We start from the raw sequence: 19,615 nt of genomic DNA, 5'->3' as shown, positions 1-19,615 counted from the left end.
ATCGCTTTATTGTGTTACTCAGTAAATAAAAGGAACAAGTATAAACAAGCCAGGGCTTTCTCATCATTTTTTTTTTTCCTAGATCCAGACTTGCCAAAGGGAGCAAAGTGTTGCTGGGCAGGACTGGGACAGCATCCTTTTGTCTCATGGTGGTTCTGAGGCATCACAACCGTGGGGTGGTGAGAGCTGCCCTGTGTGTGCACGGGCTGAGCACAGCCCCACACCTCCGGGGTCAGGACTGGGTCTGCCCTCAGCAAAAGAGCACTGCAGTGTGCTGTGCACTGTGAGATGCGGGGCCTGAGCCTGCCCTCAGGAACAGCACCTTGCCCCGCTCCGCACTGTGCGTTTCCTGGGGCAGGAGGCTCACCTGCATGCAGCTTGGCCAAGGACTGAATATTCCTGCATGTCGGGGTGCAGAGGACACGGCCAGGTAAGGAGCAACCTGCTGAGACAAAGCTGCAGCACCACAGAGCCCGCTGGGGTCAGACAAGGAGACTGGGGAGGCACAGCCCTCAAACGGGTTCTTCTCATGTTGGACCAGTACAAAAGACAGCAGCTCTTGAGAGGGGGAAATCCTTTCCTACGGCCTGGCTGTGCTCAGATGTGAAGCTGATCCCAGGCTGCTGGGCCTCCTCAGGGGCAGCATGAAGCCCCCAGGTGTCAGCCTGTGCCCTGAGAGCAGAGGGGTGCACTTGGTGAATCCTGGCTTCCCTGTAGCGCCTTAAACATTGGCAGGGCCTGGGCAGTGGAAACAGCTCTTGTGTTGGAGATGGGAGATGGGTCACCTCTCTCCTCCTCAAAGAGCATCCCCAGCCCTGGGAAGCCCACTCCTCATGCCACCAGGCTTCCTGCAGGCTCCATAGCACCAAAGAGGCTCAGCAGGAGGTGCGTGCAAGGGAAGGAGAGAGGTGAGGGACAGGAGGTGGCATCGGAAGAGCAAGACGAGGCTCAGCCATCCACAGACCCGCTGCCCTTGTTCTTGCGGCTCAGGGGAAAAGCAGACTTGCTTTGTGGCTGCGTCATCTTACTGGCCAGGTAGATGAAGGGCTCAATCAATGTACGCCGGTCAGCCACAGACACTTCCCACAGCTTCACCTTCTCACCCTTGGCCCAATGCTGGGCTGCGTCGTGGTCCACCCGGCGCTGCTCCTGCAGGTCACATTTATTGCCCAGAACCACAATAGTGACCTGTTCGAATACGGGGGAGAAAAAACCCCAGTTGGTAACGAAAGCAGAGCTGAGCAGTGCTGCTTTGGCAACGCCTTCAGTGCCAATTATGCCCGTACATAATTCCCCCTTTCAGAACACCTCTCTTTGGGCAGTCTCACCCTTCTGCTTGGGTTTGTTTCAAACCAGCCCCAAACTGGAAGGGTCCACCGAGCAGCTGTGCATGCAGCACTGCAGAGCCCTGCAGGAAAAGTCCCACCCGGGCAGCCGAGATCTCAGTCAACGCCAATACGACCAACAGCCCCTTATGGAGCAACCAAAGCCGCAGATCGCTGTTCTCGCCAACAGCAAAACGCACAGAACCGCTTACACGGCCCTTCCGCCCAGCAGCCGCGGAATCAGAGCAGAGAACCGCCCCGCACGGCGGCCCCTGACGGCCGGCAGCGGCACTCCGCGTCCCCGCCGACGGACCGCGGCAGCGCTCACCTCCTTCTTGTCTTTGCATTTGTCGATCTCCTTCTTGAGGAGCTCCACCCGTTTGAAGGACTCCTTGCTGTCGGTGCTGTACACCAGCACGTAGCCGTCGGTGCAGGAGAAGCAGTGCTTGGGCAGCTCCAGGCCGTCCCGCAGCCCCCGCGTGTCGTAGAAGCGGACCTGCTCGCGCACGCCGCGGTCCGTCTCGATGGAGCCCACGTAGATGTCCTCCTGGGTCTCGATCATCTCGGAGCCTGCGGGGCGGGCAGCGGGGTGACGGGGGGGCCCGGAACCGCACGGCCCCGCGCCCGGCCCGGCACGCACCGACCACGTGGTTTCCGTAGAGCAGCTGCTCCAGGATGGCGGTTTTGCCCACCGCGGCCTGCCCGCACACCACCACCTTGCAGCTCTTCCCCATGCCGCCTCCGCGCCGCTCCGGAGCCGCACGCGGGGGATCCGCCCGACGAACGGCGCCGGGGCGGCACCGCGCGGGGCTCCGTCGGGGGACGCGGCTCCCAGCTGCGCGGCGGCGGAAGGGGCGCGGCGCCACGGCGCCCCCCGGCGGCGGAACGCGGCACCTCGCGGCATCCGGCCCCGCCCCGCTCCCGGCAGCCCGCGCCGCCGTCCCGGGAAGCCCCGCCCCTTCCGGCGCCCGCGCGCCCCGCCCCGCCCCGCCCCCACCCGGCCTGGCGGTAAGATGGCGGCGGCAGCCGAGTGCGATGTGATCATGGCGGCGCCCGAGGGACCCGGCGAGCCCGAGAGCGAGGAGGAGGCGCGCAGGTAGCGCGGGGCGGGAGGAGCGGCGGCCGCGGGGCCTCGGTGCGGCCTCTCCGGGCCGGGCCGTCCGCTCGCCCCCGTCCTCCGCGCCCCGCCGCGTTGGGGCGCGCGGGCACAGCGGGACGCGCTCCGTGGGCGGCGGGCGCTGCGGCCGGGCCGGCCCTGCTGGGCCCCGCGGGGCTGCGGCTCCGCGCCGGGCTCCGCCGGCCCCGCCCCGGCCGCGCGTCCGCCGCGCCGCGTTCGCTCCGCGCCCCCCTGCGAGGGAGCGGCGGCCGCTGCCCCCCGCGGAGCGGAGCCGGGCGTCCGGGGCCGGGTGGCGCCCGGAGCGCCGCGCCCCGTCGCCGGGGACGAGGAGAAGCGGAGGGGCGGCTTCGGGCCCGGCTCGCGGCGCTCCGTCTGCCCTCCCCGCCCGCCGCGGGTTCCGACGCGCGGGGCGGCAGCGCTGGGTGCGGGGGGGTCGCGGTGAGGCCGTTAAACAGCGTCCCCACGTAACTCCCGTAGCGCGCTGTGGTCGCGCTGTGTTTTGGAGCGCCCTGCCTCGGCCCGCCGGGCTGCGGGGATCCCCGCGCCGAGCGCTTCCCGCAGGGCCCGGTGCTGCCGGCGCTGCGCCGCGTGCTGATGCGATGGGGAGCGTCTGGCAGCTGCGCGCTGCGGTGTGGATGTGGACGTGGATGTGGACGTTCGTCACCTCCCAGGAGCCGCTGCTGCGGGAGGGGAGGCGGCCGCTCCCGGCTGTTCTTTGGTCGGTGGAAGCATCGGGAAAAGCAAAACCGAAAGCGCCCTCTGAGGAGTGCGGTTCTCAGAGTGAGCCTGCGGTGCTTCGTGCTGCGATGTGCTGTCGGAATGATGGCCCGGGAGCGGTGCTGGGACGGAGAGCTTCCTGGTGATGTCACTGAGGAGCGGAACCAAGAGCTGCTGAGGAGGCACTGTGTGTTGTGTGTGCAGCGCTGCCCGTGGAGCTGGGGAAGCCTGCTGGTGTGATTCATTCCCTGGGGCTGGTTAGAGATGACAACCGAAATGTTAAAAATACCCAAATGTAAGAGCCGTGCTGGAGGCTCTGACTTTAATTACCCTTCCTTCCTCCTTCCCGCGTTTTGCTGGGTGCAGGGAGCAGCCCTGGGGTGGGGGTTTGGTCCCTGTCCCGCTCTCAGGGGTTCAACCATGAGGAGCAGAGCCAGCCTGGGTCACCAGGCGCTTCCTGGTGTGATGAGGCCGGTGCTGCAGCTCGTGGGCACTGCTGTGTAATCCTGGGTTTTTATGGTGCTTTCGCACTGTTCTGTTGCTGGGAATTCAAAGGGAAGTGCGGGAGCAGGAGGTGATGTTCTGTGTGCACCAGAGGAACAGGGCAGGGTCCTGGGGATGGCATCTCTGCTCTGAGCGGCCCTCAGGGCTTACAGTGGTTGCTCAAGTTCTATCTCTCAATGATCTAATGCAAATTAGGGTGATAGTCACCAAATTAGGGAGGATGGCTGGAGGCTTAATTAGGTGCTTAATGTTTGTAAAACATCAGGAACCACGCAAGGGCTCTGCAGGCACTTGGCATTAATTGCACAGGCGTTCTCTGGAACCTGATTTAACGTGGCCTTTATGATGCGACTGGGCCAGATTCTGTTAGAAAGCAGCGAAAATAAATGAAAAGCTGTACTAAACTGCTGCTGTAAGTCAGCCCCGAGCCTCCTGAGTTCTGTACCTCTCTTTAGGAGTTGCAGCACAGATAGACAAGGGTTAGCCCGTGAGCAAAGAAACTAAATGTGCAATTCTGTTCTCTGCGGCTTAATAAAAATAAAAGTGGTAATAGTGGAGCTCAGGATTTCTGAACAGCTGTAAACATGCCGAACTGCTCGCTCACCGGTGGCTTAAGGGACAGGAATAGAGTGTGGTCATAGGATAATTATTGGCTGTGGCAGCATGAATTGTGAGGGTCCTGACGGAGGAGGGTTGATGTAAGTGCATTAATTTTATCTGCTGGGTGGGGGCTGCGCTGCAGGCAGGGAGAGATCCATCCCCCTAAGTCACTTCCTTTTTTTCCTAAATGGTAAAGGTTTCTGACCCCTGGGATCCGTCCCTCTCTTGGCCCGGCTGATCCAGGAGCTGCTGGGGGCCGTTTCTTTGTCGTCCTCCTGGCAGCCCTGTGTTCTGTCACTGTGGCTGCTCAGGGCTGGATCCTTCTCTGTGTTCTTCAGCGCTGGAGGATGTGGCAGCCTCTTCTGGGAGGTATCTCAAATCATTTGGAAAATATTGTGAAATGATCTGGACGGAGTGCTGCTTTCACGGTGCTTCTGCCGCAGAATTCAGATGTGTTGATGCCTCTGCAGGAAATCGTCGTTAACCTCAATAAAACAATGAGTGTGAAATTTGCCACGCAAAGTAAATTGTGCAGAAATCAAAGAGGAGGTTCCAGACCTGGCCTTAATTTGGGTCATGATGAGTCCGACAGATGTTGCTTGGAGGCTGTCAGGTGTGGATGATCAAGAAGGCTCCTTCTGCTGCTGCTTTACATGAAATTAGCTGCATCCCAGTCGGCTGCTCCAGTAATCATAAACGTCCTGGGCCGCCTCTGCAGGGAGTGCTGCCAGGCCCTGGGGTTGGTTGGCTGTAGGGCTCTGGTTGTGGGTATGGGCTGTTCCAGGATTCCTGCTCTGTTCCTCACTGGGCACTGGAGTTTCCCAGGCTGTGGATCCAGCCTGTTTTGTGTAATTGTCATCTTAGGGTAATATGAGGAATGGCAGAAGCTCCTCATGTCGATGTTTAATCTCCCATACATTTGCAGAGCATTTGAATACTCTGACTGAGATAATTTCTGTACAACATGAAAAAGGGGTTCGGTGCTTGGAACTGAAGCCTGTTTTGAACTCAGGATCATCTTTTTTAAGGTGACTCACGTGAGTGTCGTTGTCTTTCTGTGCAGGTGGGCTGTTTCCTGCATCCAGGCCTTCATGGAAGCCAGTGCTCCAGGTGATCCTGGGCCTTCTGTGGGCTCTCTCAAATGCTGAGACTCAGCCCTGCCATCAGCAGTGGTGCTGTTGGTATGCAGTGGGTTAATAGTGAGCTCTGCTAGCAAGGTGCATTACATAACTGCGTAATTAACGCTCAGGGCTCATCTGGCTGTTTACACTGGGTGCTGCAGGGGGCATTGGCTCCTTCCTGTGCTCCTGTTCTCTGCTGTGGCTGAGTTTGTCCTCAGGTCTTGGGTGTGCTCTGGGCTGTATGTAGAGGACAGTATGCATCTGTCTGTACACCCTGTGGACTAAATGTCTGTGATTTTTCTGTTGACTGCTCTCCCAAAAGACTTGGGTCCCAAGGCAGCCCTTCAGTTGGTGAGACTATCCAAGCACATGTCTGTGTGTACAGGCTTGAGATTTCTCTGGTTCTAAATCATTCTGCATGTAAATGTCTTCGTTCTCACTGCTGCATTGCAGCTGGGAGCAAACTCACTGCTTGCTCAGTGGGGGGTGCTGATGTGCAGAGCAATGTGTGCATGGAGTGCTGTTCTGCTCTGCTTCCCTTTTGGTCGCTGCTGCCACAGGGTCAGTGTGAGAACATCTCCTGAGGGTGGTCGTGGTGTGTCTTCTGTGACTCTGTGTTTTGTACCTGCGGATCTGGTATTGCACCTGCACTCTTCTTTCGTGTCAGATTCGGAGTAGGATAGATATGTGTTCCCTTCGCTTGAGCTCCTCAGTCACAAAGTACAGCCCAGCCTGGAAGAAGTGTGTGCTCATTGCCTGGCTTCAGTTCTGAGCCCTGAAAGGAGGGAAGGCTGCAGTATGTCCAGTGGGAAACACAGCAGCTAATTTTAAGCTCTAGACATCTGCCCAACGTAAGCTGTATTGAGATCACCCAACTTATTTTACCCAAGCAGCTGAGTAACATCTGACAGCTGAGAATCTCGTCTGGAATCCAACAGGGGAACTGTGGGCTGGAGGCACCATGTGCTATTAAGGAAAAGTCTCTGCTAGAGTTGCCCAGAGAAGCCAGCTGTGCTCTTTGGGTTTGGGCATCCCCAAGGAGATGGGGCTGATGGGTTGGTGAGGCTCTGGACGCCTTGTAGGCAGCTGGCCCAGTTAAACTTCCCATTTCCCTTAGATTTTGGGGTTTCAGACTGCCCTGGTGACCACGAGGTACTCATGTTTTCTGGTTGGGATTTCAGAGCATCCCTTAAATCCCATGTATTTTTTTTTTTTTTTGTCAGTGTGTTGTAATGGAGGCAGGAGATGAAGTAGGAGAGGTGTTCCTGAGCTGAGCAGTCGTAATGCTGCTACGTGCTGCGTGTCTGAGCTCTGAGAGCACAGCTCTGCAGGCACCTACCTGTGTGCACAGCATTGGAGCAGGGCTGTGCCAGCACTGCCAGACCTGCGAGCTGCTCCCTGCTCAGGTCCTGATGGCTTGGGAAGGTGAGCTGTGCTGGAAGGCAGATCTGTGTGTTCCTTGCTGCAAGCTGCAGCAGGAGGGGAGCCTGCAATTGGTTCGTGGGGGCTGCCAGTGCTGGGGAGGAGGCAGGAGCTGTTAGCAGCCGTGGGATTGTGCTATGGGATGGGATGGTTGTGCCTCACAGCTCTGCTGCCTGCAGAGAGAGCAGGGCTGAGCTGTCAGCAGGGCACGGTGAGCAGGGAGCCTTGGGACGGCAGGAGGGTGCTGCTGCTGCATCAGGAGTGTGAGGCTGCTGCCTGCGTGTGGCGGGTCTTCAGCAGGACAGGGGAAGGATTAGAGGCTGTGACGAGTGGTACGAAAGGGGAAAGAAGGTGACTAGCTGGTAGGGAGAGTTACAGCAAACAGCCCCTCCTCGTGCGCCTTGGCTGCACGCAATGAAAGATGAGCTTCTTCCCGAGATCCTGGTGTGACTCTTCCCTGTCTTCTGTGTCGGCTGCAGAGGCCCTGAGGAGGCTCTGCCCACTGGGAACAAAGCGCTCCATTCAGCCTGCATCATATTTTTAGCAAAGCATGATTCTTCTTCAGCTTCAAAAGTAGCAAGTGGGGAATGCAGCCTACATCAGTGCGAGATGCAGAATGATCTCATTCAGGCTGCAGCATCTGTTTGGATTGAAACAATTACCAGTGATATCAGGAGATCTGCATTTCTTCTTGTTATAGCCAGAGACCGTGGTAAACAAGGGCTGTTTGCTCAGTGTGCTTTCTGTGTCAATGGAGCACAACTGGGGAGAGATGCTTCTGTTCTGTGTCTGGGACCCGAGGCCACAAGCCTTGCGTTTCCAGCAGCTGGCTTTGCCTTTGTGCTTTGGAGGAGATCTTGGGTTTCCTTTCGTGATCTTTTTTCCATCGTTAGGCTTTAAGCAGTGTGGGCAATAGAAATCCATGTGTGTTTCTCCTTTCTGCCCCATTAGCTGAGGCACTGTGACCTGCTGGAGTATGGCTGTGTGTTATGCTAAAGGCTTACAAGGGAAACAGACCAAGAAAAGAGTAGAGATGAGTAATTCCTGTGTTCACACCTTTGCTCTCACATCTCACAGTTCTGTGCTTTGTGGAGGTTGCTTTGCCATGCATCTGCGTTCCTCCTTCCGCTCCCCAGCACTTCCCAGTAGCGTTGGCCAACGGAGCTCCAGCAGCCAGACCTGTTGCTGTGTCTGAGGGCAGTGTGACGATGGCAGGTGATGCTGCTGAGGGATACGGGGTGGCTGTGTGCTGCTGGAGCAGCTCAGGGTGAGTTCTCCATTAGTGCCATTCATCCTTTCTTCAGGCTGTACAACAAAGAGCTTCTGAAGCTTACACGAGATCTGTGATTTTCTTCTCCATTTGTTGTTACAGAAATTAGGATACAGTTCTGTTTAAGCTGCTTGCTGCCAAGGTAGTGCCAAATTGCAAACTGTTCTCTTCCACTGCCTTATGAACATGTGATTTGTAACAGAAAAGGCCGTGCTGGGGCCCATTTGTAGTCCTACAAAGCCTGGGTCCCACCACCAGCAACACAAATCCACCCAGCAAGCACAGAACTGCTGCCAGCCCTCGTGGCAGAGGAGCCCAGAGCTGTGCTGGCAGCAGCACCGAGCACATGTCAGCTTCTGGGAGAGCAGGGCTGCTGAGTGAGCACCTTCCTGCTGCAGCCATGGGAGCAGGGCCAGCACCTGCCTCGGCTGGACAAGTTCATGGTGCACGGGGTGGGCATTGGGTGCTGCTGAACCCCACGCTGAGCCCCCCGCTGCTCCTCCACCCTCCTGCTGGCTCGTCCTGCTGCGTGTCAGTGTGCCAACGCACAGAGTTCCACTTCCACTGCTTGACTTCTGCAGAGCTGCAGTAGGGCTGCGTCTGCTCCACTGAGTGCAGCTGACAGCAGAACTTCAAGTATGTGCTGTGCGCTTCCATTTCTCACTGCGGCCCCGGAGGCCCTGGAGCAGCAGCACCCTGTGTCTATTGTCCTGCCAGCTGGCACAACTGTGGCTCTTCTGTGCAAACAACCCTTTGCATGAGGCAGTTGTGTGGGAATGGCCAATGGCAGGCCGGAATGAGGTTACAAACATGTTAACTGGTTTCAACACATTTCCCTTTGTTCTCTCCCTGGTAGGCTGGGGAGCTGCTCAGGCCCTGGTGTGGGTCTGTCCTTGGGAGGGGTGCAGGCTGGCAGCTTTGTACCAGTGCAGTGCCAGTATTGATAACCTTGTGCAGAACAAAAGCTGCTCAGCCTTGGGGTCCATTGATGCGCCAGCGTTGTTCTGAATTTGTATGGGGAAGCTGGGTGTAAAAACCATGCGACTCTCTGTCCTCACGTTTCTCTGCTCTGGTTTGGTTGTGTCTGCTGGATTTCCTGTAAATAGCTTTGCTGCAGTAAGTGATGTGAAGGCACCTTTGCTTCTGGGCCCTTCTTGCAAGAAAACGCAAGCTGAAGCTTGGCATTCCAGCCCAGCCTGGAAGCAACCTGTGTCTGTGCCTGCAAGTGGAGCTGTGCCCTGGCAGGGCTCTCACACAGCTACTTCAGCCTCCTTAGCCTCTGCTCCATCAGAGCAAAGGCTTCATTCAGAGCAGCTGGCAGTCAGTGAGGAGCGAGGTGATCTGTGATGGTCAACTTCAACTGCTCTTCCCGTGATGTATTTGTTTCCCCTGTGCAGGTGATCTCTGGGGCTGGGCTGCTCTGGTAGAAGAACCCTAGCTGTTGGAGCCCGGGGATGTGCTGGTTGTGTCCTGGGAGGGATGCTGAGGATGGAGTCCATTAGCCTTAGTTCAGAAGTTCTGGTTGTACACGTGCTTTGGGCAGTGGGCAGGCAGTATCTGCAGGCTCAGAAGTGTGATGCAGGTATTAATGCTGTGTCTTAGTGAGGGCAGTGCTGCTTTGGAGTTGGCTGAGGAGATGCAAGTGAGCGATATCGCCGAATTCATCAAAACTGAATTCAACTTCACAGCACTGTGGTGCAAGTTCCCTCTTGGGCTGCTTATATAAAATGATGAAGGTAGACAAGAGGAGGTGGGGAAGGGTTTAATTTCCATTAGGGGAAACTTTGCTTTCAAGAGTTTAAAGGATGCAGCTTTAAACCATATGTTGTATGTTTTTAATGTCCTAAATTGTCTCTGCAAATGCTCGCTCTTGAGTGTGAGGACTATTTCTGGACCTGTTGCCAAGGCAGTGCCACGCAAGCCTCAAGGAGAAGCACCCGTATTCCTCCTTGATTTAGTTCTTGTGAGCACAGAACTTGTTCTTGGCCCCATTTCTCAGATATGTGGGACTGCTTCTGAAAGTCAGCACTCAGTTTCTTGAATTCTTTGGTGCTGAGGCTGTGCAGCACTGATGGAGCAGGCTGTTGGGTAGCTGTGTACACTGGAGGTGCTCGGCTCCAGAGGCAGCTGTGTCTGAGACAGAACGCTGCTCACAGGTGTGTTCACTGCTGTGCTCTGTGCTGGTCAGCCAAGATGGCCATTTCCATGTTGGTGGCCCTCTTCGGGTGCTGAGCTGAGAGCCAGACCAACACTGTGCTCTTTCCTCATGAGCAATAAGCAGGGTCAGTCCTGCAGCAATCAGCTGTGGGTGTTTGTAACACTGCAGGCAATGCTGAGACTGCTCGGGGATCACAGACTTGGTTGTGGTCAGAATGTGTGCTGATGCTCCTCCTTGTTTCTCTTCCTTCAGAGAAGCAGAGTCTTTCAAGGAACAAGGGAACGCATACTACGCCAAGAAGGATTACAACGAAGCGTACAACTATTACACAAAAGCCATAGGTGAGAGTGGTTGGTGATGAGGATAATCTCTGCTGAATACAATGGCTAAAAATCAAAACCAGTTATTGATTTTAAGATATACCAGCAGGGTTTCTAACAGCACAGACTGAATGAAAACTTTCTGTTGGATTAATTACTTTGCAAAATTTCCCTGGATTGATTATGCAAGTCAGTGCTAACGTGGGTGATTTGCAGCAGTTTTTTATTTCTCTTCCATCCAAGATATTTTTAGCAAGAAACCAATTCAGTTTTCCATCTAATGCAGGGTCAACAGTGCTGTCAGGCTAAATGGTGCAGACTTCTCTTCTGTGTGACTTAAAGCCTGTGTGTAGTGTGAGAAGCACTGGTTTTATGGCTTCTATTCAGAACCATCGTGCATCTTTGTAAGCCGTTTGGGTGACGTTATAAATTGGGAAGGAATGTGGTTCTTCTGAATCCCACAACGTCTTTTGAGTATGTTCTACAAGTTGTATAGCTGCTTACATTACACTAACAGCAAGTGCTCTTCCATTTCCCCCAGATACCTGTCCCAACAATGCCAGCTATTATGGTAACAGAGCTGCCACCCTCATGATGCTGGGAAGATTCCGAGAAGCACTGGGAGATGCTCAGCAGTCTGTCAGATTGGATGACAGCTTCGTAAGGGTATGTGGAAATCATCTTATTTCTTATGTCTGAATACTTGTCTGCTCCTGCAGCTGCCTTTTAATGGTCTTCTCAGGGCCATCTACGGGAAGGGAAGTGCCATCTCTCCCTTGGGAATGCCATGGCTGCCAGCCGCTGCTTTCAACGAGTTTTAGAACTGGATCATAAGAACACTCAGGCACAGCAAGAGGTAAGAAACTGAAATGCTCCCTGCAGATGGGGCTGTCGAAAGGAATGGATTGAACTGGTTAGCAATGTCTGTGTGCCTTGATAGAATGAAAAGAAATGAGGTGGTGCTGAGATCTCCTTATCTGTTTCTCAGTAGACCAATTAGTGGCACAGTTATTTGCGTGTGATTGTCTTCTTGGCAGGAAAGCATGGAGGCTAAGCTGGTCTTTCACCAGCACTCCAGGGGAGAGTGATGGTAAGGAAGCATGGAAATGAATGATGCAGCATGTAGAAAGCTGCAACTTCTTTGGTATATCATTCACAAGTGTATGTTTTCCTGGGGTACCAGTGAGGTCACTTGACTTCAACTGATTTTAATGCTGGCAAAAATATTGACCTAATCTGTTCTGTGGTCTGCAGCAGTTTTTGCTTATGACTGTAAGAAACACTTACTGTGTTCTCCTGTCTTTAGCTAAAGAATGCCAGTACAGTGCTGGAGTATGAAAAAATAGCAGAAGCGGATTTTGAGAAACGAGATTTCAGGAAGGTAAGATGAACTTGATTGCTTCCTGCAGCATCATGAGCAGACTGTCTTACCTGGCCAGGTCAGTTAGATGCACATCTCATCCCTCTGCCTCCTACTAGCTGGGCTCTTCCTGTCAGTATCACAGTGAGGGTCAGTGAAGGAGTAATGCAGATCTGCACTGGGCACTCTCTGTTACAGTTCCCAAATGTTTCTTGCTGTGGACTGCAATGGGATGCAGCTGTTACTGACCCCATACAACAAGAAGTGACAGCATGAAATCTGAAAGGCACTTAACACTTCTCATGAAACTGTTTCATAGATGCATGTAAGGTCTGTAGAAAGGAGACTATTTGATGTGTTACATTCACTATTCAGCCCACTGGCTCTAAAGCTAAGCTCAGTGTTTTGCAAACATGAATTCCAGCTTTGCACCACCTTGTTACAAGGAGCAAATGGATGCATGGTCAGTCTGGATTGCATGTGTAGAAATTACCCTGCCTGTGTTGCTTGTTCTGGGCTTTTGCATCTATCCCCTCACTATTGCTGTCTCACTTCGCTAGGAAGACCTGAATGAAATGTGATCTTTGTTTCTGCAGTGCTGTTCTTGCTCCTTTCTCACCCAGAAGCCTTTGGCTTCTCAGTCTGAAGCACAGTGCTTCCCACAGCAGGCCATCGTGATGTCACAGGCCGGGAAAGCAGATGAAACTTGGTGGAACAATCACCCTGTTCTCCTGCAGATGTCCCTACCAGAGAGGCAGAGATGGAAAAAGACCCATTAGATCACCCTGCCCACTGCAGTCAGACCAGTCTAAGATCAGTCCCTGCTCTGTACTTTTTTTGTGTTCTGTCCAGTCCAAACTGTCTCAGTCTATTGAATTTCTGTCCCTCCCACACTCCTTTGTAACACAGGAAACAGGAGCAGAATTGTCTTCCTTGGCCTTTTCTTTGGGGCCTGCCATTTCAGTGGAGTTAATGGGCTTGAACTACAGGTGTTCCTTGAGTTTTCTGCCCAGTGCTATGTCATGGTAACAGCAGGGCCCACGTACCCTTGAACATAAAGCCCTTCTTAGAATAGAGCAAAGAAAAAAAAAAAGAAAAAAAAAAAAGAAAACCACCACCAAAAACTGCTCTTAATGAAATGTGGATTCAGCTGAGAAGGGGAACCTGCACACTTCCCTTCCTGCTGAAAGGCAAACATTACGTGTGGTAATGATGCAGTGTTTCAAACTAAGCCTTTGGATGTTTGCTTTTCCCACATCAGGTTGTATTCTGCATGGATCGTGCTCTGGAGTTTGCTCCTGCTTGCCACCGATTCAAAATCCTCAAGGCTGAATGTTTAGCACTGCTGGGTCGTTACCCAGAAGCACAGTCTGTAGCAAGGTAAGCATCTTTAAGGTCTTGAAATTGTGTACCAACTAGTGGTATGTGCTGCATACTGCCTGTTTCCAGAGCCTAAAACAATGGGGGATGTAAAAAAAAAAAAAATCCTCAATGCAAATGATGACAAAAGTTTACATGAATTCATCTTTCTTCCAATTAATCACACTGGGAAACTCTTCTTAAGCTTATTTAATATCCATCAGTCTTGCTTGAGCAACCTCATGCACTTTTTTATATCCCTACCACAGATCTGATGAATCACCTAAATATCTCAGCAGAAGAAGAATGCTTTTGTTGATGAAAGGAAAAGTGCTGTAGGGTAACTGTTGCAAATCTGTGTGTTTATCACAGTGACATCTTAAGAATGGACTCAACAAATGCAGATGCTCTGTATGTCCGTGGTCTCTGCCTTTATTATGAAGACTGTATTGAGAAGGCAGTGCAGTTCTTTGTCCAGGCACTCAGAATGGCTCCTGACCACGAGAAAGCATGTTTAGCCTGCCGTGTAAGTTGTGGGGATTGGGGCTGGGGCTACAAAACTGCCAGGGTTTTCTTCTTTCAACAGAACACTTTGCTGAAGTAGTCCTTTCTCTGCCCCTTAATCTGTGACTTCTGTATCCTGTAATGGTGTCTGAAAGCAAATTAGAATGGTTATAGTTGGGGACCCCTACCCAGTAAAATAAGTTGTTGGTACCTCTGAACCACTCACCTGGTGTCCTTATCTAGAGTGTGTTGTCTTTCAGAATGCCAAAGCACTTAAAGCAAAGAAGGAAGATGGGAATAAAGCATTTAAAGAAGGAAACTACAAACTAGCTTATGAACTGTACACAGAAGCACTAGGAATAGATCCTAATAACATAAAAACAAATGCCAAACTCTACTGCAACCGGGGGACAGTTAATTCAAAGGTAAGAAGTGGTCGTCGTGCAGGTGATCTTTTATCTTAGGTCATATTCCTCAGCACGTAGTTAAGTAGCAGATGCTTATTCTACAAAGCATGCACTTCTGGGGCAGCTGGAGCCATCCAGTGCTGTCAGCAAGATTTCCAGTTATTGTGCTTGCACAATAATTGGATCTGTTCCAAGCAGCTAAAAAAATTGACTCCTAAAGAAACAAAACTCAAATGCTTGGGCTGCCTAGAGTGGGAGGGGGAGAAGGAATGTAGTGTGGCCTTATCTTAATCAGTGTAAAGGCATCCTTATTTGTTTCCTTCGTTGTAATGAGAAGATTGTGCTTTCATTTGCTTAAAATCCTAACCCTATTTAGCAGTTTTGTTTTTCTCTGATTGGGATTCACTTCTGTCTGACATTGTAGCTTAGGAAACTTGAAGAAGCAATAGATGACTGCACAAATGCAGTAAAACTGGATGAGACGTATATTAAAGCATACTTGAGGAGAGCACAGTGGTAAGTAGGTGTTTGTCTTGGATGTGCTGGGCAGGTTTGTAGATGGGAACCTCCTCCCCACAGCAATGGGTGACAGGGCAACAAATCTGAAGCTTAAATGAATAAAAGGTGATGTCTTCAGAGGTCCATACAAACCTCTTTTGTATGGTGCTGGGGAGATGGGAAAGCATGTGGTCTGTCCTGCCTGCACGTGTCTGGGGCTGCCTGTCTGTTGTGTTTAAGCAAGGCTAGTTCTAGAGATTTCTGAATCACAGTAAGTTGTCAGTATGTGAGTGGGGCTGAAACGCCAGCAGGCAGGAGCATCCTCTCTGAGGTGCCAAAGTTGTCACTCCTGATCAGGTCAGTGTGCAGCTCTGCACCAGCTTCCTCGAAATGTTGCTGGCTGCTACTAATTCCTGCTGTTGGATAGATAATTATAAGGCCTTTAAAGCAGAACGTGTGTTACCAAGTGAGATGGCAGCCTCAGCTTGGAGCCCAGAGAAGTTCCTGTGCCAGGTTTCCCACAGCCTCCAGCAGCTGTTACTATTTGCAGGTTCCTCTAATGAGTGTTCTTTCTGCAGCCCAATGCATGTATTTCCCGTAATTCACATCTACCCAGAGAGCTTGTGACTGAGCCCCTTTTTTGATGCTTTCTGTGAAGTACACCTTGGCAATCATTGTTCCCACAGTTACATGGACACAGAGCAATATGAAGATGCTGTAAGAGACTATGAAAAAGTTTATCAGACAGAAAAAACAAAAGGTAAATGTGTCTGTGTTCTGTGTGTGTTTCCTCTAAGTAAGGCAGATGTTTTTGTTGCTGAGTATGGTTATCATTCTTAATAGTCATCTTGCTTTTTTAGTAGCCTGAAATGAAATGGAGTAGCTTTAGTTGTTGTGGTTCCCTGTCTGACAAATACTGGTTCAATAGCATTGAGATGTTCACCTACACTTGGGAAAAGCCTTCAGTGTACTGTTAGACTTCAATTAGCTGCCTGAGTGGAAATGCAAGAGGGTTGTGGCTACTTGTGGCACTCAATTACTGCAGTTCGGGTCACCTCAAGACTTGGTCTGTCAGTCTGTTAAAGCAGGGGGTTGTGTGTGATGCACTAAGGCTGCTTTCCTTTGGCACATCCTTGCAGAACACAAACAACTTCTAAAGAATGCACAGATGGAACTGAAAAAAAGCAAACGGAAAGACTACTACAAAATCCTTGGGGTCGACAAAAATGCCTCTGAAGATGAGATCAAGAAGGCCTACAGGAAAAGAGCACTAATGCATCATCCAGGTATCCAGATGTTTTCAGAGCAGGTCTTGCTGCTTTGGTTCTCCTGCCCCATGCATGGCCACCCGCAACCATCACTCAGAGCTGGGAATAAATGGGAGAGGGAATGCATGGACAGATGCGACTGCAGGACACCTAAAATGCCTTCTGCAGCAGCTGGGGGTGCCTACAGCTTTTCATTCACAATAGAAAGATAAAGTTTCTTTCCTGCTTGGTTTCATATTGTTAGACCGACACAGTGGGGCGAGTGCAGAAGTACAGAAGGAAGAGGAGAAGAAGTTTAAGGAGGTTGGTGAAGCCTTTACCATCTTGTCAGATCCCAAGAAGAAGGCTCGCTATGACAGTGGACAGGATCTAGAAGAAGATGGGTTGAACATGGGAGGTAAGTAGTTCTTATGGTATCCTACCTTTTGTAATAACCCTATAAGTTAACTTTGGTCTGTGGGAGTATTTGAATGGTGGGTACTTTTGAAAGCTGCAGATAATCAGGGTTGTATGGTGCGTGTTGTCCTTGACTGAGCTGTTGGACAGTAGGTGCCACTCCGTGGAAGCTTCTGTCTTTCACAGGATATATAAATACATCACACAAATTCTGTGGGTCCCAAAATGTGGCTTATCCAAACTCCTTAGCTTGCTTCTGTGAGTTAAGCTCTGATAGATGTTGCTTTTACCTGTTTTCTGCCACTGATGTGTCCCGTGTTGCACTGCAGCACAGTATCTCAGTGTTCTGTGCTGCTCTGTTTCAGTGGACAAAGCAAGCTGTTTGTCCATCGCTTTTTGTGAAATGCTTTATGGGCTCTCAATTAAGAGGCAGTTTCTAAACTGAAAATTGTAACTGTCTGTTTCACTTCATCTTACAACTTCCTTTTCTTCCCTATAGACTTCGATGCAAATAATATATTTAAGGCCTTCTTTGGTGGGCCGGGAGGCTTCAGTTTTGAAGGTAGGTGGAGGTGTCCTGCTGCTGGCTTTGGAAGTGGTAAGTGCACAGATCGCTTCACCCAGCAGCAGAGGTTCCCCAGCTTTGTGGGCTGGTGGAGAAGAGCATGCTGCTACTGAAGTCCCTTCAAACCCCAGGTGTGGTCGGGCTTCATGCAGCACTGCACAAGCTCTCAGCACTTTCCTTTCCTAATGTTAGTATGCCATATAAGGAGCTGTGTGTCCATTAACGGTTTTGTTAAGTGTATCTGGGGAAGTCTTGCATGGTTCTTGTACAATTTGCTTTCATCCTTGTCAGCTTGCCTGCAGAGCCTCCCTTGCCCATGTTGTCAGTGGTCCACTCTTATCTGTTGGGATTCAGTTGCTGGAAATGCGTGGGACAGATCTCTCCTACTTGCCCAAGTGGCTTTATTTAATTACTGGCTTGGTATCAAGCTGTTGCAGACTGCTATTTAACCACACTGTCTTTGAACTAACATCTTTCGTTTTCTTTTTCAGCTTCTGGGCCTGGGAATTTCTTTTTCCAGTTTGGCTAAAACACACACACCTGCTCTGCTGCTTTTAGCCTTGAATACGGACATACTTAGACTCCTTCCTCCATCATGTCTCATTGTACTTAGAGCAGTTTCATTTCTCTCGGTTGGAGACCTCAGTTTGTGTGCGTTTGTGTGTGAAGAGGAAACCAGCTCGGGGAAGGGAAGGCTTGTGGATTTTGTTTTACTGTTAACTTTATTAAAAAAGAAAATAATAAAGCTTTGAATCTGTTGGTCCCTCCATGCTGGCCCATGCTTTCAGACTGCTCCTCAGCAGAGAGGATTTCCCGGAGTCCTCCTGGAATTCTGCCATGTTCTGTTCTGGCTGCACAGCATGGCAGCATCTCTCAGCTTTGCAGGAGCTTCTCCATTATCTTAACTCTCTGAAAATGTTGCCAACATTCCCTCAGATCTCACGCGATTGCATCTCACCTGCCAGCTGTCTTTGTCTCCTTTCTTTGCCATGGTTTCCCAGAATGGTGCACTTGGACTCAATCAGTAACGCGTGAGCTGAGCAGTTGTGTGTCAGAGAGAAATGGATTTAAAAGAGCAGCTGATGTGGGAGCTCCCTGTGGTGCAGCTAAAGCTGAGGGCTTCATGTTCTGCTCCTGGATTTGTCCTCTTGAAGAGAATGTGGGATTTGCTCTGGGCTTGAATTTTTTCACCGTGTGTTTTTTCTTTTTAATTAATCCACTTGAACACTTCATACCTGTGCTGTGAACTTGATTCTGTTGGGTTTGAAATCGTCATGTTAGACTTTGTGTTACTGATCCGTAGTGTGGATGAACTCTTCTTAGCCTTGAAGAAATGCAAAGTAATATTCAGGTTATTACTGAAGTGGTTCCTGTGCGTGTGCAGCGGTGTGATCTCATCGTGTTTACAAGGACTCACCCATACGATAAAGCAGTCGAGTGGCTCTCAAATAGTAACGTAAATAGTCCAAAGAAGCAAGAAAATGCAAAGTCCCACCCTGAGCTGGCAGTCTGTCCCTTGCTTCTCTTGCACAGTGTGTGCAGAGGTCTCGGATGGGCGCTGCAGTGCAGAGCTGGCAGCCTGGAGCTGCGTGCAGCTGCAGCAGCTCGAGTTGAACGTGGTTTTGTTTCGGTGGTGCTGCTCTGTTGTTCAGCATAGCTGCAGTGAGATCTGCTGGGGAAGGGCTCTGCTTCCACAGTCCTTCCCCTTTTCCTGGAAAGCAGAGGATCTTTTCCAGCAGGTGCTTTGCTGGGGGCCTCGTGGAGCCGCAGGGCAGTGCTGTGCTTTGCAGTGGGCTCAGCAGTGCTGTGTGCAGTCTGTGAGCTGGTGCTGTGCAGTGCAGAGCTGAGGTTTGTGTGGGTGGGAAAACAGATGTTCATGCCATGCAAGCTCTTTTCCTAGGGAAACCTGACACTTTTGTATAATATCTGCCTCGACTTTTACTGCAGGAGCAAAAATTGCAATCAGTTAATTGCACAGAACATCCTTCAGATGCTGACATCTTTTGTCTTCCTTCCTGCTGAGGCTGTGCATGTCCTGAGCTGCAGGGCTGCCGGGCTGCGCCTGAACTTCAGCAGCTGGTGCTGCTGCTGAGCGCCGTGCGTTGGGTTTGGTCAGAACTTTTGACAATCTGCTCTCATAGAGGGAAGATTTAAGGGCTTAAATTTGACTACTGCAGAATAAAGGCAGTGTTTTATAACCGCTCCGAAGTCAGCTTTTAAAATGAGCCAATGTGAAGTAATATTCCTAAAAACAGACCGCAGCGTTTATTGAATTTCCTTTGTCGGTGTGATGTGATGGATTGACCCGGATTGCACTGAGAGCAAAATGAGGTCCTGGAGATTTTCAGATGGATGCCTGGGGAACCCAAACGCTGCCTGTGCACACTGAGACCTCCCAGCTCCGTGGCTCTGCTCAGTCACAGCTTGCAGGACTTATTTCAGTGTGGCGTTCCGGCTTCGTGATGCGTTGTCCTGTGTGTCAGTAATTACTGTACAGCTCGGACCTCTCTTGGCCCTCTGTCACCACGCAGAGATGTGCGCTGCATTCATCACTGCATTGTTGTGGTTGTTGGTATTTCTGCCTCCCTGCTGTGTCCTCCTCTCGCAGCTGGGGATGAGGCCGTTCCTCAGAGCGCAGAAATGGAACGGCTTTCTCTCTGAGAGAAGGAATGTATGCAGCAGATGTTTATGAAACTGTACATGA

At 51.4% G+C, this 19,615-nt stretch overlaps 2 protein-coding genes and 1 long non-coding RNA gene across 3 annotated transcripts; 2 read left to right on the top strand and 1 right to left on the bottom strand.

Moving 5' to 3' along the window:
* Positions 1–3: 3 nt before the first annotated feature.
* On the bottom strand, positions 4–2,193 carry NKIRAS2 (NFKB inhibitor interacting Ras like 2). The gene is made up of 3 exons (XM_031600623.2): positions 1,966–2,193; positions 1,654–1,895; positions 4–1,188 (listed from the first exon to the last, which is right to left on the bottom strand). Exons 1-3 carry the CDS (start codon positions 2,057–2,059, stop codon positions 949–951), a joined length of 576 nt encoding a protein of 191 aa, XP_031456483.1. The 5' UTR covers positions 2,060–2,193; the 3' UTR covers positions 4–948.
* Positions 2,194–2,279: 86 nt separating this feature from the next.
* Positions 2,280–17,680, top strand: DNAJC7 (DnaJ heat shock protein family (Hsp40) member C7). The gene is made up of 14 exons (XM_031600630.2): positions 2,280–2,421; positions 10,487–10,575; positions 11,096–11,220; positions 11,297–11,410; positions 11,861–11,935; positions 13,176–13,294; positions 13,646–13,799; positions 14,038–14,202; positions 14,609–14,700; positions 15,369–15,442; positions 15,822–15,968; positions 16,195–16,347; positions 16,846–16,908; positions 17,403–17,680. Exons 1-14 carry the CDS (start codon positions 2,339–2,341, stop codon positions 17,438–17,440), a joined length of 1,491 nt encoding a protein of 496 aa, XP_031456490.1. The 5' UTR covers positions 2,280–2,338; the 3' UTR covers positions 17,441–17,680.
* On the top strand, positions 2,744–10,480 carry LOC149914994 (uncharacterized). Its single transcript, XR_016460046.1, has 3 exons — positions 2,744–3,454; positions 4,460–6,809; positions 7,884–10,480. It is a non-coding gene; the product is annotated as an uncharacterized LOC149914994 (long non-coding RNA).
* Positions 17,681–19,615: the final 1,935 nt, after the last annotated feature.

The sequence above is a fragment of the Phasianus colchicus genome, chromosome 26 (genome assembly GCF_987193195.1).
Source record: "Phasianus colchicus chromosome 26, bPhaCol1.hap1.1, whole genome shotgun sequence".
NCBI lineage: Eukaryota > Metazoa > Chordata > Aves > Galliformes > Phasianidae > Phasianus > Phasianus colchicus.
The sequence above is the reverse complement of the archived record's forward strand: the minus strand, read 5'-3'. Positions and strand labels throughout refer to the sequence as shown.